Source organism: Archocentrus centrarchus, chromosome 16 (assembly GCF_007364275.1).
Source record: "Archocentrus centrarchus isolate MPI-CPG fArcCen1 chromosome 16, fArcCen1, whole genome shotgun sequence".
Lineage (NCBI taxonomy): Eukaryota > Metazoa > Chordata > Actinopteri > Cichliformes > Cichlidae > Archocentrus > Archocentrus centrarchus.
The window spans coordinates 24,525,665-24,551,651 of record NC_044361.1 but is presented as its reverse complement, the minus strand read 5'-3'; the positions used below and the strand labels follow the sequence as shown (position 1 = coordinate 24,551,651).

The 25,987-nt window shown below is 44.8% G+C and overlaps 1 protein-coding gene across 1 annotated transcript; it reads left to right on the top strand.

Annotated features, from left to right (window-relative positions):
* Window positions 1-16,827: 16,827 nt before the first annotated feature.
* LOC115793913 (CHRNA7-FAM7A fusion protein-like) lies at window positions 16,828-22,113 on the top strand. The gene is made up of 8 exons (XM_030749100.1): window positions 16,828-16,882; window positions 17,426-17,535; window positions 17,616-17,695; window positions 17,913-18,080; window positions 19,886-20,080; window positions 20,570-20,656; window positions 20,775-20,884; window positions 21,009-22,113. The coding sequence occupies exons 1-8, from the start codon at window positions 16,880-16,882 to the stop codon at window positions 21,870-21,872; spliced, it is 1,617 nt and encodes a 538-aa protein (XP_030604960.1). The 5' UTR covers window positions 16,828-16,879; the 3' UTR covers window positions 21,873-22,113.
* Window positions 22,114-25,987: the final 3,874 nt, after the last annotated feature.

The following is a 25,987-nucleotide window of genomic DNA, read 5'->3' as shown; positions in this document are numbered from 1 at the left end:
ACAGAGTGGAATAGAGTCCAACCTCTCTCGAGGTTCAGGCTCACCTCAATGCGCAGCCCGAGCTGTCCATTGAGGTGAGCCTGACTATATCTAGTCAGGATTTCCGAACTGCACGCACCAGCTCAGGCTCATTCCCCATCAGAGAGGTGCCTTTCCATGTGCCACAAGCCAGTTTTAGAAGCCGGGATTGGAGTGCCAGGACTTCTGCCTCTGACTGTCGCCCAATCCACAAAGCACCAAACCCCTGTGGCCTCTCCTGTGGGCCCACAGGAGGATGGACCAATATAGCTTCTTCAGGCTGAGCCCTGACAGGCCCCATGAGCTAAGGCTCAGCCACCAGACTCTCACCCTTGAGACTCTACCCCAGACCTGGTTCCAGGATATGACCCTGGTTACCCTGAACAGGGTACATTGGACCCTTGATTTTTTGTCTATACCTAGGGGTTATATGAATCTCCCTTTGTCTGGCCCCTCACTCAGGACCAATTTGCCTTTGGAGAGCCTACCAGGGGCAAACTGGCCCTGACAACATAGCTCCTGGGTTCACTGGAACATACAAATCCCTCCACTTTGATAAGGTGGCAATTAACAGAGGGCTTTAAGAAGTAGTGTAAAGAAAATCACTGATTCTCTGACCTGAGGCCTGTACTATGAATCAGGATTTTGTCTTGTCCAGGTAACTTGAGGATTAACCCTGGGTTTTCTGTACTAGAAGGGTGGTTCACTTCTTACTGGGGTATATCACCAAAGTAACTTACTGTGAACCTAACCTACTCTGGAGCAGGTTACCACTTCTCATACCACTTCTTTGTCAGACTAGAAATCAACTGGTATCAAATCACTGCCTGCTGATAAGTCAATTCTCTGGAAAATAGTGTTACCATTTGTCATGTCCTGGGCCGTTGGCCCAGCGTTTTGTGTTAATTTCCTGAGTGTGTCCTCCCAGTAGGTTGATGTGTTGTGATATGTCTGCGTCTCTGTCCTGAGTCTGTGCCTGTTTAGTCAGTATGTTCCTTGGTTTGTCACTTCCTGTTTATTTTGACAGTCTGGTTTTCCTGTGCTTTGTGTTCAGCTTTGCTTCCCCTGTGTAATTAGTTTCATTTGCCTCACCTGTTGTTCCCTGCTGTTTCCTCTTGCCCTGATTACCCAGTGTGTATTTAAGCCCTCAGTTTCCATGTGTTCCTTGTCGCGTCGTTGATGTTTTGTGCCCGCATGTTCCTGTGTTCCCTGTGCCTGCCCTTCGTCTCCCTGTGCCTCCCTTCCAAGGTTTTTGTATTTGTGTTTCCCCGTTGAAATAAATCCCCTTTTTAGTTATGTTTGCTTCTGGAGTCCTTCATGTGAGTCCTTCCTCGTCCGTTTCCTCCCCGGCCATGACAGAACGACGCGAACATTACAAAACCCCCTCCGGCTCCAATTTTTTCGACGGCACTCGTCTAGCGCTGGGGGGCCCGGCGTCTTTGAACAGTCCCCGTCATCGTCACTCACCTGCCTCCCCTTTCGCTGATCCCTCCCTTCCTCGGCAGCCGCGGAGGAGAGGGAGTTCCCGGCAGCAACGGCGGAAGGCACCCCGAGACCCGAGCGGTATAACGCCGCGGACCGCTTCACCACTTCACACCCAATCCTCCGTTTCCGTGAGTAACACTGGCTTCAACGCTACTATGCCTGCGGACAATTATTCCCGTCACCCCCCTGCCTTTCCCCTCCCTGAGGTGGCAAAGCAGACCATTATCCGTTGGGTGGATTCACTGGTTATGGACCTTCTGGCTGACCCATGTGAGCAGGAACAGCAACAGCTCACGGCCCAGCTGCAAGGGCTAGTCGATGATTACCCTTGGTTATTTGGCTCTCTGCATGGGTTAGTGCAGGATTTCTTAACCTCCACCCTTCACCTACAGCAGTCCCCAGTGTCAGCTCATTCTCAGTCCCCAGTGTCAGCGCATTCTCAGTGCCCGGTGTCAGCTGTGTCTCAGTGTTCCCAGTCAGCTGTAGCTCCAGCTCCTCCTCAGTCGCAGTGTTCCCAGTCAGCTGTAGCTCCAGCTCCTCCTCAGTCGCAGTGTTCCCAGTCAGCTGTAGCTCCAGCTCCTCCTCAGTCGCAGTGTTCCCAGTCAGCTGTAGCTCCAGCTCCTCCTCAGTCGCAGTCTCAGACCCCTCAGTTAGCTCCAGCTCCTCCTCAGTCGCAGTCTCAGACCCCTCAGTTAGCTCCAGCTCCTCCTCAGTCGCAGTCTCAGACCCCTCAGTTAGCTCCGGCTCCCTCAGCTCCCCCTGCACCCGTACCTGTTCCGCGGGTGGGGGCAGCCACGGACGGGCTGACCTCTGCACCCGTTCCTGTTCCGCGGGTGGGGGCAGCCACGGACGGGCTGACCTCTGCACCCGTTCCTGTTCCGCGGGTGGGGGCAGCCACGGACGGGCTGACCTCTGCACCCGTTCCTGTTCCGCGGGTGGGGGCAACCAGGTCCAAGCCTTCGCATCGGTTTTCTGTGTTAGCTGCAGCAGCAGGGTCTCAGTCAGCTCTAGCTCCAGTCGCTCTCCCTCGCCTTCAGTCAGCTCCAGTAACTCTTCCTCGGTCCCCAGTGTCAGCTGTTTCAGTGCCCTCTCAGTCAGTTCCCTCAGCCCCTGTCTTAGTTCCTTCGGTTTTGGTCCCAGTTCCCTCAGCTCCTGCTCCTTCTGTAGCTCCAGTAGTGTCAGCTCCCTCTCAGGCCCCAGTGTCAGCGAGCTCTCGGTCTGTCTCCACGCAGCCAGATCTCCCTAGCTCTCGGTCTGTCTCCACGCAGCCAGATCTCCCTAGCTCTCGGTCTGTTTCCACGCAGCCAGATCTCCCTAGCTCTCGGTCTGTTTCCACGCAGCCAGATCTCCCTAGCTCTCGGTCTGTTTCCACGCAGCCAGATCTCCCTAGCTCTCGGTCTGTTTCCACGCAGCCAGATCTCCCTAGCTCTCGGTCTGTTTCCACGCAGCCAGATCTCTCTCGCTCTCGGTCTGTTTCCACGCAGCCAGATCTCCCTAGCTCACAGCCCGCTCTCTCTGGCTCCCGGCCTGCTTCCACGCAGCCAGTCGTCTCCCGGCCTGCTTCCACGCAGCCAGTCGTCTCCCGGCCTGCTTCCACGCAGCCAGTCGTCGCCCGGCCTGCTTCCACGCAGCCAGTCGTCTCCCGGCCTGCTTCCACGCAGCCAGTCGTCTCCCGGCCTGCTTCCACGCAGCCAGTCGTCTCCCGGCCTGCTTCCACGCAGCCAGTCGTCTCCCGGCCTGCTTCCACGCAGCCCCCTGCACCTCGGCTATTCCTCGAGCAGCCCCTGCTGCTCAATAAAGCAGCAGTGTGCCCTGTTCCGCGGTCCCAGCCTACGCATCCGGTGCCTCACTATGTAGGCCCCGTTCAGCCCATGGGCTCAGCTCACTCCAAGCCGATGGGGGTCTCCGCTCAGTCCGAGCGCTCCGCGCCAGAGGGTCCCGCTCAGTCCGAGCCGATGGGGGTCTCCGCTCAGTCCGAGCGCTCCGCGCCAGAGGGTCCCGCTCAGTCCGAGCGCTCCGCGCCAGAGGGTCCCGCTCAGTCCGAGCCGATGGGGGTCTCCGCTCAGTCCGAGCGCTCCGCGCCAGAGGGTCCCGCTCAGTCCGAGCCGATGGGGGTCTCCGCTCAGTCCGAGCGCTCCGCGCCAGAGGGTCCCGCTCAGTCCGAGCCGATGGGGGTCTCCGCTCAGTCCGAGCCAGGGGGTCCCGCTCAGTCCGAGCGCTCCGCGCACGAGGGTCCCGCTCAGTCCGAGCCGATGGGGGTCTCCGCTCAGTCCGAGCGCTCCGCGCACGAGGGTCCCGCTCAGTCCGAGCCGATGGGGGTCTCCGCTCAGTCCGAGCGCTCCGAGCCAGGGGGTCCCGCTCAGTCCGAGCCGGTGGGGGTCTCTGCTCAGTCCGAGCGCTCCACGTCACCCGAGGGTTCCCCACCAGAGCCCGGGGTCGCCCTTCTCCGCCGCCGCATGCCCCGCGGTCGGCCTCCAGTGTCTGCTCCCCGTCGCCGCCGCCGCACGCCCCGCGGTCGGCCTCCAGTGACCCCTCCTCGTCGCCGCCACCGCTGGGAGCGCGGTCGGCCTCCAGTGACCCCTCGTCGTCGCCGCCGCCGCTGGGAGCGCGGTCGGCCTCCAGTGACTCCTCCTCGTCGTCGCCGCCGCCGCTGGGAGCGCGGTCGGCCTCCAGTGACTCCTCCTCGTCGTCGCCGCCGCCGCAGGGAGCGCGGTCGGCCTCCAGTGACTCCTCCTCGTCGTCGCCGCCGCCGCTGGGAGCGCGGTCGGCCTCCAGTGACTCCTCCTCGTCGTCGCCGCCGCCGCTGGGAGCGCGGTCGGCCTCCAGTGACTCCTCCTCGTCGTCGCCGCCGCCGCTGGGAGCGCGGTCGGCCTCCAGTGACTCCTCCTCGTCGCCGCCGCCGCCGCTGGGAGCGCGGTCGGCCTCCAGTGACTCCTCCTCGTCGCCGCCGCTGGGAGCGCGGTCGGCCTCCAGTGACTCCTCCTCGTCGCCGCCGCTGGGAGCGCGGTCGGCCTCCAGTGACTCCTTCTCGTCCTCGTCGCCGCCGCCGCTGGGAGCGCGGTCGGCCTCCAGTGATTCCTTCTCGTCCTCGTCGCCGCCGCCGCTGGGAGCGCGGTCGGCCTCCCTCGTTGGGATTTTGCTTTGTGGCCCCTTGGCCTCTGCGGCCTCCTGAACTGTGTGTTTTTTGTTTTTGGATTTCCCACTGACTCCCCTGAACTGTGGACTGTTTTTTCCCCTGCTGTTTTTTGTTTTGTCATAGCTCCTGGACTGTTCCTTGTTTCGGCCCCCTGTTTTGGACATTGGAGCTCTCCGGCCTTGGGCCGTCGCTTTTTGTTTCATCCGGTTGTTTTTTTTTTTTGCTTCTCGTCCCCGTGTTTTGTTCTTGTTTGGACTGTGTTGCCTCTGCTCTGCCTCATTTTGATGCCCCCTGTTGGACTGTCTCCGGCCTTGTGCCGTCGCCTTTTGTTCTGGTCCTGTGTTTTTGTTTTCTTCCTGTCCGGGTTTGATTTGTTTTGTTCACGCCCTGTGATTTCTGTTTTGCTCCCTGTCTTTGTTTTTGTTTCGGGCCCTCCCTCCTGGTCCCCCGCCTCCCGCCCTTGTCTGGTTTTGTTTCTGGTTTTGGCCGGCGGGAGCCGGCCTTTGAGGGGGGGGTACTGTCATGTCCTGGGCCGTTGGCCCAGCGTTTTGTGTTAATTTCCTGAGTGTGTCCTCCCAGTAGGTTGATGTGTTGTGATATGTCTGCGTCTCTGTCCTGAGTCTGTGCCTGTTTAGTCAGTATGTTCCTTGGTTTGTCACTTCCTGTTTATTTTGACAGTCTGGTTTTCCTGTGCTTTGTGTTCAGCTTTGCTTCCCCTGTGTAATTAGTTTCATTTGCCTCACCTGTTGTTCCCTGCTGTTTCCTCTTGCCCTGATTACCCAGTGTGTATTTAAGCCCTCAGTTTCCATGTGTTCCTTGTCGCGTCGTTGATGTTTTGTGCCCGCATGTTCCTGTGTTCCCTGTGCCTGCCCTTCGTCTCCCTGTGCCTCCCTTCCAAGGTTTTTGTATTTGTGTTTCCCCGTTGAAATAAATCCCCTTTTTAGTTATGTTTGCTTCTGGAGTCCTTCATGTGAGTCCTTCCTCGTCCGTTTCCTCCCCGGCCATGACACCATTCCTGGAAGATCCCCTGGATCTCTGTGTGCCAGTAGCATCAGATGTCTTTGCATTTCCCCGTTGATCAGTAAGAAATATATATATTCTAAGACACAACTTTATTCCTCTCCTTTCCCATTGACTGCAAACAATTTACAATTTTATTGTTCTATAAGAATGAATATATGAGTATATTGTTCTAAAACAGAGCAACTACTTGCTAACCTAACATCATATTTGCATGTAGACTAAGCCTACATTTGAATTCTGTTTTTATATTAATGCTTTACTCTCAGACCGTTAAACACCACCAAGGCTGCAGCTGAAGGAATAAAAACTAACAATATCTTTTAAACCTGAATTGAATCAAATACTTGATTATAATCTATCACATTCTCCGGTGTTTTAGTGATAGAGTTGTGATATTAAAAAGTCTGTTCTTTCCTGGCTTCAAATACTGTAGGTTAAACTTTATTAACTCTGGGTTAACTTAACATGTTGACAGCCAGCTTTGTGCAACTGTTTATCCTGACTGCTGATGTTAGGGTAACAGAAAAATATGCTGGGTATGTTTGATTTAGTTCTTGGTACAGGGCTCAGCACTCCTCAGGCAAGTCATTGCAAAGCTGAGGGACCCTGGATGGCAAAAGCATAGTCTTCTTTAGATTTAGGTCTTGATTTTGGTAAAGCTGAAAGAGCTATGATCTAAGGATCTAAAGCTTTGAGCAGGCTTAGATCTTTAGAGTCAGAGACAGACAAGCTTTAAAGTGATGAGTAAAATCTTGTAAAATGTTCATAAACCCAATGGAGAGAAGCCATGATAGGGGTGATGTGATGCTGCCTGCTAAAATCAGTAAGAAGCTGAGCTGGTGAATTCAGAACCAGTTGGAGGGGAAACAGTAACTTTCTGTTAATGCCAGAAAGCATGGAGTTACAAAAGTCCAGTCCTTTTACTCTTAGGGTCAAAGCTAGGGTCTTAATTGAAGTAAATAGCTGTGGGGTCAAGAAAACTTGTCGATTTTTATGCACATCATATAGTGGGATTCAATAATAGGAATTCTGATTTTGCAGAAAAGTTTCCAACATTTAACAGCACTGGGCCAACAGAAACTAGACCTTTAGGGTCACTATGTGTCATCAGAAGGTATATGCCACAGGCTCAGTTTGTGAGTTTGTAAAATATTATCTAGTTTAAGCAAATAAACAGAAAATAAAATCAGACTGAAAATTGAACCTTGCGGCACACCACAGGTAACATGAGCTGTAGATGATGAGAAATCACTTGGTGACAGGAAAGGCTCTTTCTAAAGATTAGATTAGAGAACTGAATACAGGAGAGTGCATAGATGGATGCTGCATACGTGCTGGTCCTTCCGCTGTTACACTGCAATGGAGAGCATTCAATCAATGAATCGCCCAAAGAAACAGGATTGACTGTGTGTCTAGTGATTCATAGTGCTGATTTATTACTTGTGCTTATTACCAAAACACAATCTAGGCCTACTAATATTCTACATGATTTTCTTTTGTGCACTTTGGAGAATACCTAAATGAACTTTCACTTACAGTGCCTTGTGAAAGTATTTGGCCCCCTTGAACTTTTCAACCTTTTGCCACATTTCAGGCTTCAAACATAAAGATATAAAATTTTAATTTTTTGTGAAGAATCAACAACAACTGGGACACAATCGTGAAGTGGAATGAAATTTATTGGATGTGTCAAACTTTTTTAACAAATAAAATACTGAAAAGTGGGGCATGCAATATTATTCGGCCCCTTTACTTTCAGTGCAGCAAACTCACTCCAGAAGTTCAGTGAGGATCTCTGAATGATCCAATGTTGTCCCAAATGACTGATGATGATAAACAGAATCCACCTGTGTGTAATCAAGTCAAGTCAAATCAAGTCATGTAATCGTATAAATGCACCTGCTCTGTGATAGTCTCAGGGTTCTGTTCAAAGCGCAGAGAGCATCATGAAGACCAAGGAACACACCAGGCAGGTCCGAGATACTGTTGTGGAGAAGTTCAAAGCCGGATTTGGATACAAAAAGATTTCCCAAGCTTTAAACATCTCAAGGAGCACTGTGCAAGCAATCATATTGAAATGACAGGAGTATCAGACCACTGCAAATCTACCAAGACCCGGCCGTCCCTCTAAACTTTCATCTCAAACAAGGAGAAGACTCATCAGAAATGCAGCCAAGAGGCCCATGATCACTCTGGATGAACTGCAGAGATCTACAGCTGAGGTGGGAGAGTCTGTCCATAGGACAACAATCAGTCGTACACTGCACAAATCTGGCCTTTATGGAAGAGTGGCAAGAAGAAAGCCATTTCTCAAAGATATCCATAAAAAGTCTTGTTTAAAGTTTGCCACAAGCCACCTGGGAGACACACCAAACATGTGGAAGAAGGTGCTCTGGTCAGATGAAACCAAGATCGAACTGTTTGGCCACAATGCAAAACGATATGTTTGGCGTAAAAGCAACACAGCTCATCACCCTGAACACACCATCCCCACTGTCAAACATGGTGGTGGCAGCATCATGGTTTGGGCCTGCTTTTTGTCAGCAGGGACAGGGAAGGTGGTCAAAATAGATGGGAAGATGGATGGGGCCAAATATAGGACCATTCTGGAAGAAAACCTGTTGGAGTCTGCAAGAGACCTGAGACTGGGACGGAGATTTATCTTCCAACAAGACAATGATCCAAAACATAAAGCCAAATCTACAGTGGAATGGTTCACAAATATCCGTATCCAGGTGTTGGAATGGCCGAGTCAAAGTGCAGACCTGAATCCAATCGAGAATCTGTGGAAAGAGCTGAAGACTGCTGTTCACAAACGCTCTCCATCCAACCTCACTGAGCTCGAGCTGTTTTGCAAAGAAGAATGGGCAAGAATTTCAGTCTCTCGATGTGCAAAACTGATAGAGACATACCCCAAGCGACTTGCAGCTGTAATTGCAGCAAAAGGTGGCGCTACAAAGTATTAACGCAAGGGGGCTGAATAATATTGCATGCCCCACTTTTCAGTTTTTTATTTGTTAAAAAAGTTTGACACATCCAATAAATTTCATTCCACTTCACGATTGTGTCCCACTTGTTGTTGATTCTTCATAAAAAATTTGAATTTTATATCTTTATGTTTGAAGCCTGAAATGTGGCAAAAGGTTGAAAAGTTCAAGGGGGCCGAATACTTTCGCAAGGCACTGTACTTAACATATGCAGAATCATCTTGAGTGTGTACTCTGTTCCATCATGTTTTGCCGAAATCAGCTTAAAGCATAGGTTAACTAGCCATGTGTGTGGTACTGTGGCTACTGTGTAATCTATGTAAACAGTGTGTGTAATGTGGGTACTTGAGCTCATGCAGATGCTCCAGTTATCTTGCTCTTAGAACTGTCTGTCTGCAGAGTTCTGTTAGTCAGATTTCTGCAGCCGTTTGGCAGTAAGAACTCTGTCCCTGTTTGGCCAAACTTAATTAGTAGTTTTGACTTGACTTGGACTTCTACTGCGACTTTGTGTGTTGATGATTTTTGTATGATTCAATTTGATTGATATTAAAGCTGTCCAAATCTTTGATGTTTCATTGTAATGTTTTTTTAATTAATGAAAGGTAAAGTTCCACTACACACGTCAGTGTAAATTTTCCAATTTGGGTTGTTTCGTTTTCTGTTTTTGTAACTGTGCTTTGCTGTGTGACAAACAGAGGAAAATATTCTCACCCAATTCCTAAAAGTGTCTTCAGGTAAGTGTTAAGAGTTCACAAAGTAGGATGTATATAATGCATAATAACATTCACTTATCTTTAGAAAATCAACAGTCTGGCACATTCAGTGTCTGTGACAACAATTAACATTTTTAGGAGAAGACAGTGAGGAACGCACTCCCAGAGTCCACTGTTGTTCTGACAAAATATCACAATGTTTTGACCACCTATGTTTACACAGTATTAAAGCACTTTGGTGGAAATGGCTTATTCACTGAGACAGAAGTTTTAGCCTTTTGTGGATTAAAAACAGTCTGTTGCTGCCCATATGAGCAGTTTTGGAAAATGTGCCAAAGCAAATGAGATGCACAGAAAGGCTAAAATGGGCTGCAAGGTCTGTGCATTTTTACCTCGCCCACTGATGTGGAGGGAGATTATGTTTGTTTGTCTGTTAGCAATATAATTCAAAATGTTTTGATCCAAAATTGATGAAAGTTTGTGGAAATATTCCTTAGGGACACAAAAGCATATGAGTTCATTTTCAAAGGTCAAAGGTCAAAGGTCAAGGTTACCAAAATTTTTCAAAAAAAAAAAAAAATCCGTGTTTGGCAGGAGCTGGACTACTGACTTGACGTGTGTCGTGTCACAGACAGGCATACAGTGGTATGCAAAGGTTTGAGCACTCCTGATAATTTTCATGATTTTCCTTTATAAATCATTGGTTGTTCGGATCAGCAGTTTCAGTTAAATATATCATATAGCAATTCAATTCAATTCAATTCAATTCAATTCAATTTTATTTATATAGCGCCAAATCACAACAAACTGTCGCCTCAAGGCGCTTTGTATTGTGGGTAAAGACCCTACAATAATACAGAGAAAACCCAACAGTCAAAACGACCCCCTATGAGCAAGCACTTGGCGACAGTGGAAAGGAAAAACTCCCTTTTAACAGGAAGAAACCTCCAGCAGAACCAGGCTCAGGGAGGGGCAGTCATCTGCCGCGACCGGTTGGGCTGAGGGGAGAGAAAAGACATGCTGTGGAAGAGAGCCAGAGATTAATATCAATTAATGATTAAATGTAGAGTAGAGTATAAACAAAGTAAATAAGGTGAATGAGAAACAGTGCATTATGTGAACCCCCCAGCAGACTAGGCCTATAGCAGCATAACTAAGGGATGGTTCAGCGTCACCTGATCCAGCCTTAACTATAAGCTTTATCATAAAGGAAAGTTTTAAGCCTAATCTTAAAAATAGAGAGGGTGTCTGTCTCCCGAATCCAAGCTGGAAGCTGGTTCCACAGAAGAGGCGCCTGAAAGCTGAAGGCTCTGCCTCCCATTCTACTCTTAAGTATCCTAGGAACCACAAGTAAGCCAGCAGTCTGAGAGCGAAGTGCTCTGTTGGGGTGATATGGTACTATGAGGTCTTTGAGATAAGATGGTGCCTGATTATTCAAGACCTTGTATGTGAGGAGAAGAATTTTAAATTATATTCTAGATTTAACAGGGAGCCAATGAAGAGAAGCCAATATGGGAGAAATCTGCTCTCTCTTTCTAGTCCCTGTCAGTACTCTAGCTGCACCATTTTGGATCAGCTGAAGGCTTTTCAGGAAGCTTTTAGGACAGCCTGATAATAATGAATTACAATAATCCAGCCTAGAAGTAATAAATGCATGAATGAGCTTTTCAGCATCACTCTGAGAAAGGATGTTTCTAATTTTAGAAATATTGCGCAAATGCAAAAAAGCGGTCCTACATATTTGTTTAATATGTGCATTGAAGGACATATCCTGGTCAAAAATGACTCCAAGATTTCTCACAGTGTTACTGGAGGCCAAAGTAATGCCATCCAGAGTAAGTATCTGGTTAGACACCATGTTTCTAAGATTTGTGGGGCCGAGAACAAGAATTTCAGTTTTATCTGAATTTAGAAGCAGGAAATTAGAGGTCATCCAGGCCTTAATATCTTTAAGACATTCCTGCAGTTTAACTAATTGATGTGTGTCATCTGGCTTCATTGATAGGTAAAGCTGAGTATCATCTGCATAACAAGGAAAATTGATGCAGTGCTTTCTAATAATACTGCCTAAGGGAAGAATGTATAATGTAAATAAAATTGGTCCTAGCACAGAACCCTGTGGAACTCCATAATTAACCTTAGTGTGTGAAGAAGACTCCCCATTTACATGAACAAATTGGAGTCTATGAGATAAATATGATTCAAACCACTGCAGTGCAGTACCTTTAATACCTGTAGTATGCTCTAAGCTCTGTAATAAAATGTTATGGTCAACAGTATCAAAAGCTGCACTGAGGTCCAACAGGACAAGAACAGAGATGAGTCCACTGTCAGAGGCTCTAAGAAGATCATTTGTAACCTTCACTAATGCTGTTTCTGTACTGTGATGAATTCTGAAACCTGACTGAAACTCTTCAAATAAACCGTTCCTCTGCAGATGATCAGTTAGCTGTTTTAAAACAACTCTTTCAAGAATCTTTGAGAGAAAAGGAAGGTTGGAGATTGGCCTATAATTAGCTAAGGCAGCTGGGTCAAGTGTTGGCTTTTTAAGCAGAGGTTTAATTACAGCCACCTTGAAGGTCTGTGGTACATAGCCAACTAATAAAGACTGATTGATCATTTTTAAGATTGAAGCATCAATAATTGGAAAGACTTCTTTGAACAGTCTAATAGGAATGGGATCTAATAAACATGTTGCTGGTTTGGAGGAAGTAACTATTGAAGTTAACTCAGAAAGATCAACTGGAGCAAAAGAGTCTAAACAAATACCAGCAGTGCTGAAAGCAGCCGAACATGAAGAATAATCTTTGAGATGGTTATGAATAATTTTTTCTCTAATGTCTAAAATTTTATTTGTAAAGAAATCCATGAAGTCACTACTAGTTAACGTGAAAGGAATACTCGGCTCTACAGAGCTCTGACTCTTTGTCAGCCTGGCTACAGTGCTGAAAAGAAACCTGGGGTTGTTCTTATTTTCTTCAATTAATGATGAATAGTAAGATGTCCTAGCTTTACGGAGGGCTTTTTTATAGAGCAACAAACTCTTTTTCCAGGCTAAATGAGCATCTTCTAATTTAGTGAGACGCCATTCCCTCTCCAGCTTTCAGGTTATCTGCTTTAAGCTGTGCGTTTGTGAATTATACCACGGAGTCAGGCACTTCTGATTTGAAGCTTTCCTTTTCAGAGGAGCCACAGTATCCAAAGTTATACGCAGTGAGGATGTAAAACTATTGACGAGATAATCAACCTCACTGGGAGCAGAGTTTAGGTAGCTGCTCTGCACTGTGTTGGCACATGGCACTGAAGAGCATAACAGAGCAGACGAACACAGTGATATTTGAGAAGTGAAATGAGGTTTATAGGATTTACAGAAAGTGTGCAATAATTATTTAAACAAAATTAGGCAGGTGCATAAGTTTGGGCACCCTTGTCATTTTATTGATTTGAATACCTTTAGCACTAGTTATTGGAACACAAAATTTGTTTTGTAAGCTCACTGACCCTTGACCTACATACACAGGTGAATCCAATTATGAGAAAGGGTTAAGGTGGCCACTTGCAAGTGTTTCTCCTCTTTGCATCTTCTCTGAAGAGTGGCAACATGGGAACCTCAAAACAACTCTCAAATGACCCGAAAACATCCAAAAAGCTATCTCAGAGATTTCAGCCGTCAGTTTCCACTGTGAGGAACATAGTGAGGAAATGGAAGACCACAGGCACAGTTCTAGTTAAGGCCCGAAGTGGCAGGGCAAGAAAAATCTCATATAGGCAGAGGCGAAGGATGGTGAGAACAGTCATTAAACTAAAATTGAGTTATTTGGACATAACAAGGGGCGGTATGCATGGCGGAAAGAAAACAGCATTCCAAGACAAACACTTGGTACCCACAGTAATTTGTTGGCGGTTCCATCATGCTGTGGGGCTGTGTGGCCAGTGCAGGTACTGGGAATCTTGTTAAAGTTGAGGGTCACATGGATTCCAGTCAATATCAGCAGATTCTTGAGAACAATGTTCAAGAATCAGTGACAAAGGGCTGGATACTTCAACAAGACAACAACCCTAAACACTGCTCAAAATCTACTAAGGCATTCATGCAGAGGAACAAGTACAACGTTCAGAATGGCCATCTCAGTCCCCAGACCTGAATATTATTGAAAATCTGTGGTGTGATTTAAAGCGGGCTGTCCATGCTTGGAAACCATCAAACCCGACTGAACTGGAGATGTTTTGTAAAGAAGAATGGTCCAAAATACCTTCAACCAGAATCCAGACTCTCATTGGAAGCTATAGGAAGCGTTGAGCCACCAGACTGTTATTTCTGCAAAAGGAGGATCTACTAAATATTGATGTCTTTTTTCTGCTGGAGTGCCCAAACTTATGCACCTGCCTAATTTTGTTAAAAGAATTATTGCACACTTTCTGTAAATCCTATAAACTCCATTTCACTTCTCAAATATCACTGTGTTCATCTGCTATATGATAGATTTAACTGAAATTGCTGATCCAAACAACCAATGATTTATAAAGGAAAATCATGAAATTTATCGGGGGTGCCCAAACTTTTGCATACCACTGTATATTGAACATTTGTAAAACTTTGTGAAGTTGGTTATAAAATCTACATCCCTCTGAATTTCTTGATTGAATTTTGATAAATAAATGTTATATTGTATGAGGTCTATTTAATTTTGTTTGCCTAGGGCATGCAGTTACTCAGATCATCACATCTCAAATTATGTCAAATTTTTTACTTCGTTTACAATGTCCTTAACAAAGAGTCCAAGAGCCATAGAAATGGGTTCGTTACCCTTTTCCAGGGGGTGACAAATATCCCAAAACCTAGAAAGTCAGGAAAGGGGAAAATACTTTTTCACAGCACTGTTCATGAAAAGAAACCTGCATTTTACTGACACAGCCATTGGGTGTCAGTATTACTCTAGTGTCAAATCTGACTAGTTCAAAAGCAAGATAGCTTTTAAATATTTCCTGGTGTAAATTACAAAGTGCAAAAATATATTTAACAAATGTTTCATGCGATTTCAGCTGATTTAGTAACTGTTAAAGTCAACTGGATTATAGCTACTAAAACCCCCATTACTCAGATGGCTGTCCATATTATAGCCCTTCAACATATAAAACTGTTCTCGGTGTACACCAACCCAGAAAAACTGTGAATGAGTCCATCATAAAGTGATTGAGGATGACTGACATGTAGTCACAGATAACTGCGTATCACAAAGTCTGCAGGAAATATTGAGCAGGGAGGTGTGGATGATGAGTTTGGGCACAGGCCAGGGTATACCCATCTCTCCGAACCTGACTGACTCTAACAAACAGCTTTCTCCCTCTTTAGAGGACTAGTCATTTCACTGCATTTCTCACCCACTCTGTCTCTCAGTCTCTCTCGTCCTCCCCCTTTCTCCTCGTTTCCCTGTTCTGCCGCTGCTGATATTAAGCTCTCTCCACTTCTTTTCTACAGCATCTCTTTCTCTTCAGATCCCCATTTTTCCTCACTTTACTTATTTCATCTTCTTTCTCTATTTCTCCTTCTGCCACTCTTTCTCTGCCGATACTGAGGAATGCAGAATGAGGCAAGCTGTGGCTCTGTGGCTGGTGATACTTGCGACTCTGCTCCAGGGTGAGTGACTTTCACTGCGCTTTGAGCGAGACTGTGCTCGAACAAGTGTGTGTTTGCTATTCTGTATGTGCTGTTGCATGTAAGGACATCAGTGCCGATCGTAATAACTGGGGACAAAGCAGCTGACTTAGACAAAGAGCGTGCCCACTTCTGTACAGCCATACAGAAAAATAGATTTATTTTTATGATGAGCCAGCAACACCACGATGTGTGATCATCTCCACTGCAGATCCAGGAGCTGAGGTTTACATTTTGTAGATGCTGACTGATAGATAATATGTATAAATGTGCAATGGACTCTAATGGACTATTAATCTGACTGATGGCATACGTTTGTGGAGTCACACTGATATTAATTATGGTCTAGTTAGTGAATATTAGTCACCGTGCAGTGAGTGCATTAATCTACACCATTTACTGAAGCACTTTTAATGTATGTGCTTTGAAAAGTTGGCCAGCAGACAAGGCAGTGTGAGACCATTGTAAGCATAAAGTAGCTGTTTATAACTTACTCGATGGACCTCCTGCAACCACCAATGATCCAAATCAAAGGCACTGGCCTGTGGAGAAGGAATCGAAGCCTTTGGCGGAGTTATAGGGTGAACAGACAAAGTTGCCTTCTCTCATCGCTGTGAGTGCTGTGTGTGTGTGTGTCTGTCCTGGGTGTCTCAGTGTTTAATGGCCTCAGTATTTTCCGCATGAAATAAAACTGACATTTTTACAACAGCAGAAAGACTCTGACAGTATGCTGGTGATCAATCAGCAACGTAAGTGATTAGGAAGAGAAGGGTTTTTCTCTCTGCTCTCCCACCCTTTTCTCTTTGTCTCCTATGTTATCTTCTTACATCCTCTCATATAGCTTTGTGCTCCATTTCACCTGCACTGGTGCTTGTCATCTGCCCCGCTGTTAGTGTGCCTCTTCTTCTTCACTTCTATCCGCCTATATAATTTCTATGGCACTCTTTGCCAAACTCTATCATTGTAATCGCACCGTTTTTCTAAAGTGCTTGCTCCCCGTCTTCTTTGACACAGCTTTAGTTTTTGTCTGTCACTTTTACCTCGTGCTCTTCTGTCTGAATTGGTTTTGCCCAGTTTTCTCTCTGCCCTTCTCCCCTCATTTAAACCTTCCTCCCCTCCCGTGTTCAGTATCAGTGCAGGGTCCTTACCAACGCTTTCTGCTCAAAGAGCTGCTGCGGGACTACAACCCCATGGAGAGACCGGTGGCCAACGACTCCCACACTCTCACTGTTCAGTTCTCTTTTACTCTAATGCAGGTCATGGATGTGGTATGTGTGGCACAAACGCGCCATAATCCCAATTATACATTACAATCAAACAAGAAATGCAGTCAGATTCAGGTTCAGATTTTCTTCAAGACTGTCTTTTAATGTGATTTTTTTTTTTTTTTTCATTTTCTCATCAAAAGTTCCATTTCTTTTGAGATTGGGGCACAAATCCTCAGCCTTTCATTTATGCAAATTTTATTTCACACATTTTTATTCTGTTTCTCCTTACAGCATGTTCTTGATTAACAGTAGTGTAGGGACAGTCACAGAAAGAGGAAACTTACAAATTACTTGGATAATATAAAATTTTCTACTTTGGTAGCTATCCACATGATTTCCTGTCCTGTATTAAATATCTTAAAAGTATATTTTTACCCTTAAAGGAGAGTGTGGATTTTTAGAACTGCATAAGAAACAGGGCACAATTGCAACAACTGGCAATTATTTAAATATAAAGTCAGTGTATTGTTTTCAGACATTTTTGAAACATGTGAACTTGTCCTTTAAATCACAAAATCATTTATTCTCTCGTTTGCTTTCTGCCATGCAAGGATGAAAAGAACCAGCTGCTCACCACAAACGCCTGGCTGCAGATGGTGAGTATAATGGACAACACTGATGTAGTATTGATCTGTGTCTGCCCAAGCCCATTGCAGATGCACAGTATCATCCCAGATGGGTTGGGTTTCAGTACATATGCACCTCAGCAGGGGAACAGGTTCTTCCTTCAGCCCCAAGCCCCAAGCATGACCTTATTATGAGTAGCTTGAGAATTGGGCGAATCTGGGCCAAACGACTAAGCTGTTTATCTCACGTCAGCTTTATTTTTTATAACCCAAATCACAATTTTGCCTCAGAGGACTTTACCATCTTCTGCTTAGATAAGGAATACCCCCCCCCCCCCCACACACACACACACACAAATCTTTTCCACAGGGATGAAATTTTCAGAAGTGTAACTGTAAAAGACGAGAGACATACAGTAAAGGATAAGTTGCTTGTTTATAGGAAAAACAAACCTCAGTAAAATTACAATATGGAAATCATAATGCCAATGTGTGTCTTCCTTATGTCTTTATGTATTTGTTTACAGTGTTTTTAGCATTCTCCGTTCATACATTTGTGATTGTGTCTCCCAGCAGTGGTATGACTACTACCTTCAGTGGAACCAATCAGAGTATCCTGGAGTTAAGAACCTTCGTTTTACCCCCGACCAGGTCTGGACACCTGACATACTGCTGTACAACAGGTGTGTGACATACAAATGCATGTGTGTGCAACCAGTGCTGCTGCTCATCTCTGACCTGCCACTGTTTTATTGCTCTTCAGCGCTCATGATAAGTTTGATGCGACCTTTAAGACCAATGTGAAGGTCAACTCCAGTGGCTTCTGTGAGTATTTGCCTCCAGGTACGTTTTATCACAGATTTTTCCTTTAAGCCAAACAGTTGTTAATCATTATGCATAAATGCACTATTACTCATGCTGCAGCGTTTTAATTCAGAAAATGTTTACTGCAATCAAATATTTTCATCTTCCCTTATTTCCACATGGCTACCCCACCAAGCAACATCCATTTTATTATCCAGCATTTACTTGCTTTTCCCTGTTATTTATGCATTTCAAGGAATATTTATCAGCACATGCAATGTCGATGTGAGATGGTTTCCATTTGACATCCAGCGCTGCGAGCTGAAGTTTGGCTCATGGACATTTGATGGCTGGCTGCTGGACATCCAGATGAAGGAGGCAGATGTATCAGGATACATGCCCAATGGAGAGTGGGACCTACTGGGTAGGATCAGCTGTCAAAAGCCTGGATGACAGACCGTGTTGCTTAGTAACTGTGCTTACATTAACACCATGCAGTACTGCAACTGTAAAGACTTAAATTACTAATGTATATCATATATATTGCTCTAAAAATCAAAGGCACACTTTATAATCAGAGTATAGGATCAAGTTAATTAAACTTCTAGGATATTGATCTGGCCAGTTAAGTAGTAGAGGGGGTTGTTTGGGATTCTTTGTTGTTGATGAAATTAACAACAGGTGCACTAGAGGGGCAACAATGTGGCAACAACCAAAACAGGAATGGTTTTACAGATGGAGGCCACTGACATTTTTCCCTCCTCATCCTATCTGACTGTTTTTTCACTAGTTTTGCATTTGGCTAGGATCAGTGTCACTGCTGGTGGCATGAAACAATACTTGGACCCTACAGAGGTTGCACAGGTGGTCCAACATCTCCAGGATGGACACATCAATACGAAGGTTTGCTGTGTCTCCCAGCAGTCTTAAGAGCATGGTGGAGATTCCAGGAGACAGGCAGTTACTCTAGGAGAGCTAGACAAGGTCGTAGAAGGTCCTCAACCCATAAGCAAGACCAGGATCTGCTGCTTTGTGTAAGGAGGAACAAGACGAGCACTGCCAGAGCTACAAAAAGCAGGCCACTGGTGTGAATGTCTCTGACTAAAAAAAATCAGAAACAGACTTCTTGAGGGTGACCTAAAGCCCTTTAATGGCCCTGTGCTCACTGCCTGGCACCGTAGAGCCTGACTGGCATTTGCCATAGACTCCCAGAATTGGCAGGTCCACCACTGGTGCGCTGTGCTCAGGTTCACCCTGAGCACACGTGACAGATGGGAAAGGGTCTGGGGCCATACATGCGCCATTTTGAGTTGCTCCAATTAAATTTCAGCAAAACGGACTAGCCTGCTGCATGATTATTTCATTTTGATTTTCGGGCTGTCTTTGAATTCAGCCCTCTGTTGGTTGATCATTTTCATCAATGTGGAATCCTTTTGTTCCTAACACATTATCCAGTCCATATCAGTATACTGTAGATATCCAGCATGACTCTTTCCCACATTTAGATTAGATGTGTTTTCAAAGTGTTCCTTTTTTTTTTTAGTACTATATATTTACATCTGGTTTGTTGCCATGGAATTGTAGCCATAGAATCTGAAGAGCACTAATGCTTTTTTGCTATGATGCTTTTCTGTTTTTATACATATACTGCATCGTATATATATTTTCCTAGAAAAAAAAATTTCTAGGAAAATGGAAAAAGGTTTTAGTGATTTATTGAAATTTGTGCAAACATATATAGGAATACAGTATACAAGGCAAAAACTGAACTGATGACTGATAGTGTTTCACTGTGCGTTTTTCTATCGAGGTATGCTTTTACTGCATTGGCAGTGTGTTTGGGATCATTGTCAAGCTGAAAAATTAAGTTGTTATCAGTCAGACGCTTTCCAGATGGTATTACATGGTGGATCAAAATCTGATGGTACTTTGTTAATGATAGACACAGCACTGGTTCATCCCTTGAGTTAGGTGCCTTTTTATGCTTGAATGATTCATTGGTCAGTATTGTGTGACTTAAACACGCAAAAAAGGCATTCCTCTGAAAATGGTCAGGTATAAGGACTGGACTGAAAATGCTTTTCCCACACACAGTCAAAAATATTCAGCGGATGCAACAAAATATATTTCATTAGCTGTATTGATTTTATGATATTCCTTATTTTTTGCTTCCCTGCTTTCTCACCACTCACATATTTTGTGTATCTCTCTGTTTCATCATTTTGTCAGAGGTCCCAGGAGATCGCAATGAGGTTTTCTATGACTGCTGTGCAGAGCCGTACCCCGACGTTACTTTTGTGGTGACTTTACGAAGAAGAACCCTGTTCTACGCTCTCAACCTCCTCATCCCCTGTGTGCTCCTCTCCTCCATGACCCTGCTGGTCTTCCTGCTGCCTGCCAACTCTGGGGAGAAAATCAGCCTGGGTGAGGAATAATCCAAGAGCATGGGAGCAGGGACAAGGCCTGGTGTGACAATATGCAAGAGAGATAATGAAAACAAATGGTGCATCTGCTTCAAAGATAAAATATATTCTCTAGCTGCATATTATTCCTCACCCTTCCTGAGAAAACAATGGCTTATTTCACACCAGTCTTTCTCCAACAATCTTTCTCTGTTAACATTATTGGAAAACTTTCAGTCAGACCCTTTGCACAGTGTCAGGAGGGATGACATAGAAGGAAGGAGAGACAAAGAAAGAAAAGGCGGGAGGGAAGATGAAAAAAGCTAAAATCGAATAAGTTTTCCTGGGAGTGTCAGTAAGACAGATGATTATGGCGAGAAGTCAAGTGCAGCATACCAAATATACTGTTCTACTACGTGTACTCATGTACTTTCTTCTCTTAAGGGTTCACTGTCTTTTTTGTTTTTTCTTTGCAACCCACGACTCCCTGGTGTCTTGTGTGTGCCTCCAGGCATCACAGTTCTGCTTTCTCTGACTGTCTTCATGCTGATGGTTGCAGAGATTATGCCTGCCACTTCAGACTCGGTACCACTGATAGGTCAGCTTTTTTTCTTTCGATTGCATGTGCATCTGTGTGTCAGTGTTGGTGGTTTTGGGGCTACTCCCACTGTTCATATAGCAAACAGATTGTTGGCACAGCCTCATGTGTGTTTCAGGTCAGTATTTTGCCAGCACCATGGTGATAGTTGGGATGTCAGTGGTAGCCACAGTCATTGTCCTCCAGTTCCATCACCATAACCCTGACAGTGGTCACATGCCACGCTGGGTAAGTTACAGCAGTGAGTGAGATATAATCATTTTACAATACATATCTGAAGTATGTTTATGTGTTAAAATGTGACTCCATGTCCTTTCATTCTCTGATTTGTATTTGTGTACTTGACTTTCAGGTGAATCTAGTTTTGCTGCAGTGGGTTCCCTGGTTTCTGCGGATGAAGCGACCAGGGGAGGGAGTGGAGCCTACTCTTTCCAACAGTCAGGCGGACTCTCAAAGCAAGACCCTGTCCTCTCCAACCACAACCACTACCACCACCACCATCCCCACTCCAGTGCCCTCCATCCTCCCACAAAGCCTGAACTCCCTGCAAGCCAGCCTGGCACAGCTCAACCTCCCTTTGCCACACCCACTGCCTCACCGGCCAAATTCTCAGGCTGTTATCCTCCCTAATCCCATAAACAGAGATCCCAACCCACAGCCCCAGCCTAATGGTCATTTGCCTTACATGGGCTTCCAGACCTTCCAGACCACAGCAGAGCTGGAACCAGTCCAGAGAAGCAGAACCACCAGTCATGGTAGGGGTAACAGTGGACTAGGAGAAGGAGAGGGAGCAGCAACAGTAGGGGGACCAGTTGGAAATGCCCCAATTCATCACAACCACCAATCTTCTAAGTTTGTGAACTCCCCACAAGAACTTCCAGCATGCCTGGACCCTGACCAATCAACAGCTTCCGGGGCCTGCGGTTTAGAGACCGGGTCTGGGAGATCAACTGTGATGCATGCCCACAGTGGGATGATTCGATCTGTGGCAGTGGACAACCAGCTGCAGGCTCTTCTGGCAGAGGTGCAGTTCTTAGTTGAACGTGTTCGTGAGCAGGACCGTCAGCTGAGCTTGGCAGAGCAGTGGCAGTTTGCTGCAGCTGTCATCGATCGGCTGTGCCTGGTTGGATTCAGTGTTTTCAACATCATCTGTACCATTGCTATCCTTATGGCTGCACCCAACTTTGGAATAGCACTGTCAAAAGACTTCCTCTGAGAGCCAAAAAAAAAAGGGATTTGAGAGAGTAAGGAGGTCTTGAGCGATGATACAGATACAGATGTGCTGGACGAACAATTGCTGTCGAAGACCGTTGGAAATAAACAGCAAGTATTTCATGTTTTGCAATCCAGAGTGGACTATGACATGTCATTTTTGTCCTTTGTCCTGTATACTGTAGACCTGATCATGCTCACAGCATTGTTACACTGCTTTGTTCCATTATTTTAACAATAGTTTGTGGACTAATTAATTAATACCTAGTCTAGAAATAAATGTTTTTTGTGGAAAAAGGCGCCTTAAAGAAAGTTGTCCTGCAGCCTGACTTTGCTAAATTAGTAAAATATGAATATTGTTGTCATGAAAAACAACCAGAATGTGCCCAGTCAAGAGAAACTTGACACAGAGGTTTTGGATATAAAGCAGAATTTATGTAAGCGTTTAAAAGTTCAGGGTTACATTAAGCCTTGCTTTATGTAATGAGTGTCAGTGAAAACTCTCTCTTAAAGTCTTTCTTAAAGCTGCAGCACACATATTTTGTTACCATTTTCTCTGTGGTGTATGGGCTTCAATTTAATTTATTTTCTTTCAAGGTTTTCTTTTAGTAGGATGTCTATAGCTGCAAAAAAAAAATAAATTGATGGATATGAGGCACTAAGGATGAACTTCTGCATTTCCTTAAAAATTGCACTTGCTTCAGATGTTACTGAAGTGCTAAAAAAATATCTAGCATACTGCCAAGGGAACATTTTCTGTCTGTTGTTTATTATTATTGTTAAACTACACACTGCATTGATGTGATGTTTGAAACATGCCCTCGATTTGGGGTTAAGGAGGATGCTTTTTGATTATCCATAGAAATCTACCACATTAAAATAAATATTAAAAAAAAAAAATCACATTTTGTTCATAATTTATAATACTGTAGGTTATCTGCTCTGGTGTTGATAAGGTTTAAATTGTAGCTTGTGAAAGCCGGGACAAGTCATTGGTCTTGTAACTTTCCCCAGGCTTTTATTTAATCACACACACACACACACACTCTCACTCATCTATTGTCACGCTCACACTGTTGTGTATGCAGATAATAGTGCATTTAAAAGCACGAGTAAAGCTCGGAATCCTTAAATTGTTTTTATTTCCAGGCACTGGGAACGCTGCACACTCTATTCTAAATCAAAACATGAAGAAAAATGTATACATTTTCCAATTACTTAACAGGAAATGAAGAAAAATGAATGTTGGGCTGTTCAAAAAAATAGCAATGTCTGCATTTTTCTTTATAAACTCAAATATTCACTTTATGAACTGAAAAATATTTAGGAATTAGCATTCCTGTGAATCACTAAACGAATATTTAGTTGTATAACCACTGTTTCTGAGAACTGCTTAACAACTGTGTTGCATGGAGTCAACCAACTTCTGGCGCCTGTGAACAGGTATTCCAGCCCAGGATGATGTGACAACTTTCCACAATTCCTCTGCATTTCTTGGTTTGCCTCAATAACAGCATTTTTGATGTCACCCCACAAGTTTCTATTGGATTAAGGTCTGGGGATTGGGCTGACCACTCCATAACTTTAATTTTGTTGGTCTGGAACCAAGATGATGCTCGCTTACTGGTGTGTTTGGGGTCGTTGTCTTGTTGAAACACCCATTTCAAGGGCATTTCCTCTTCAGCATAAGGCAACATGACCTCTTCAAGGATTTTTATATATGCAAACTGATCCATGATCCCTGGTATGCGATAAATAGGCCCGACACCATAGTAAGAGAAACATTTGAATATCATGATCCTTGCACCACCATGCTTCACTGTCTTCAGAGCATACTGTGGCTTGAATTCAGTGTTTGGGGGTCATCTGACAAACTGTCTGGGGCCCTTGGACCAGAAAAGAACAATCTTAATTTCATCAGTCCACAAACTGTTTCTACATTTCTCTACAGGCCAGTCGATGTGTTCTTTGGCACATTGTAACCTCTTCAGCACATGCCTTTTTTTTAACAGTGGGACTTCATGGGGGCTTCTTGCCAGCAGATTAGCTTCACACAGGCTTCTTCTAATTGTCTCAGTACTCACAGGTAACATCAGACTGTCTCTGATCACCCTGGAGTTGATCATTGGCTGAGTCTTCGCCATCCTGGGTATTATTCGATCCATTTGAATGGTAGTCTTCCATTTTTGTCCACGTCTCTCTGGCTTTGCTTTCCATTTTAGAGCATTGGAGATCATTTTAGCCGAAAAGCCTATCGTTTTCTGCACTTCTTTATACAATTTCCCCTCTCCAATCAACATTTTAATCAAAGAACGCTGTTCTTTTGAACAATGTCTGGAACGGCCTATTTTTCTCAGGTTTTCAGTGAGAAATACATGTACAACATGTGTTGGCTTCATCCAAATAAGGGCCACCTGATTGACACCTGTTTTTTCACAGAACGAATGACCTCACTGATTGGACTCTATACTGCTATTATTTTGAACACACCCCTTTCAATTAATTATTTAATTACACAGACTCAGGAGCATGCATATCATGAATGTTGGGTCTGTTGGTTTTCTATGACTCTACTACACCTACTGGTAAATTGTTTGCCATACAGTAATATGATTTCTACCAAAAAGATTGATTAATTAATCTGGTTAGTCAGGTTGGACTGCTATTATTTTGAACACAACTGTATATTTTCCTCAAGTGTTTTGGACGCTTGAACACCAAGGCTGTTACAGTCTGAGCTGTAAATAGTCAGCAAAAAAATAAACAATCTTGTCTTTTGTATTCGCTACACATGCATCACAGTTTCAGTCTTTTCTCGGGTTCATCTCCTCCCAGTCAAAGTTTTAAAAGCGACACAGGAACAGAGGACGGGGGAAGTGAAGGAGAAGGCGAACAGGCAAAGAAGAAAGGAAAGATGGAGGTAATGAAGCACAGCAATAAAAAGGGCAAAAGGAAGAAAGAGAGGGCTTTGCAGGGGAGGGGGTGGGGGGCTTTGCAGAGAGATGCCGACAGAAAGGATGCAGAGTGAAAGAGACCATGAATAGAACAAGGTGGTCTCATGACTTGGTTGAGAGAAACAGAGGAGGGTGCAAAAAATGTGCTGAGAAAGCAGACAGAGAGCAATAAAGTTTTTCACTGATTGCTCGTTAATGAGAGAGGGGAAGGAAGAATGGGGGGGGGGGGGGGGGGGCAAATTGCCCCTCCTCCTTTTCCTCCTTTAGTATGCTGCTGCTGAACTGTACTATGTTGAGCATTTAGGGGTGACCTGAAGTTTATTCAGAACTGGAAGAGGATGTCCTTATGATGATTTATGTGATGATCTTGGCAAAAATTCCCCTTTAAAATGATTGACTGTGAAATAATGCAAAGACATTACGATGATTGAATTTGGCCAATTGGTGTCTTGGCATAGCTGGACTCATACCTTTCGCCCCGAGGCTATTAATTTAAGCTCTTTCATTGTAAGTCCTCTATGTGCTGTAGGATAGTTCACTACTGGAGAAATCACTATGCATTTCAATGGCCTACTGAACTCCTTTTGTCTGTATGACCGGTGGGGCTGCTGAGAGATGCGATATAGTGCAGGTAATAAATCTGAGATACTCTCCTCCTCCACTGGCTCTTTCCTCCACCTGCTTTGTGTCGACAGCTCCTGCAGAGCTATTTATTGGGAGTAGATGCACACTGAGTCATACAAACAGAGGAACACGATGCAGCGGGATGCAGAAGACACGTCATGTCTATCAAGGGGCCACTGCAATCTGTGGCTGCAGCTGTTGCGCGTACCTGCACACACATCCACAAATACGAAGAGCAGTGCAAACAAACCCACGCACACATCGAGTGGTAAAGTAAGGACTCTGCTGCAGACCTAATGCAGTAACCACGCACAGTCCTGAAGCTGTCTCTTTTTTGTTGCTTTAGATCTCATCCACACAATCTGTTCATTTACTGATGCTTGTGCAGTGCTGTCAGTTCAGAATTTTTTGCTTATTTGGGAAAAATAAGGCAGGGGGTGAGTCTGAAAGGAGGGGTAATTGCTAAAACTTTTTTAATTTTAATAAAGTTTACTTGATTAAAATGTGAAAAATCCAATAAAATGAAATAAGCAAAAACTTT

Bases quoted from the DNA above. Each gene is read 5' to 3' on its own strand.
- LOC115793913 (XM_030749100.1), top strand. The intron at 18,081-19,885 runs GTAGGATCAGCT...TCATTTTGTCAG, and splicing joins TGGAGAGTGGGACCTACTGG to AGGTCCCAGGAGATCGCAAT. The intron at 20,081-20,569 runs GTGAGGAATAAT...GTGTGCCTCCAG, and splicing joins TGGGGAGAAAATCAGCCTGG to GCATCACAGTTCTGCTTTCT.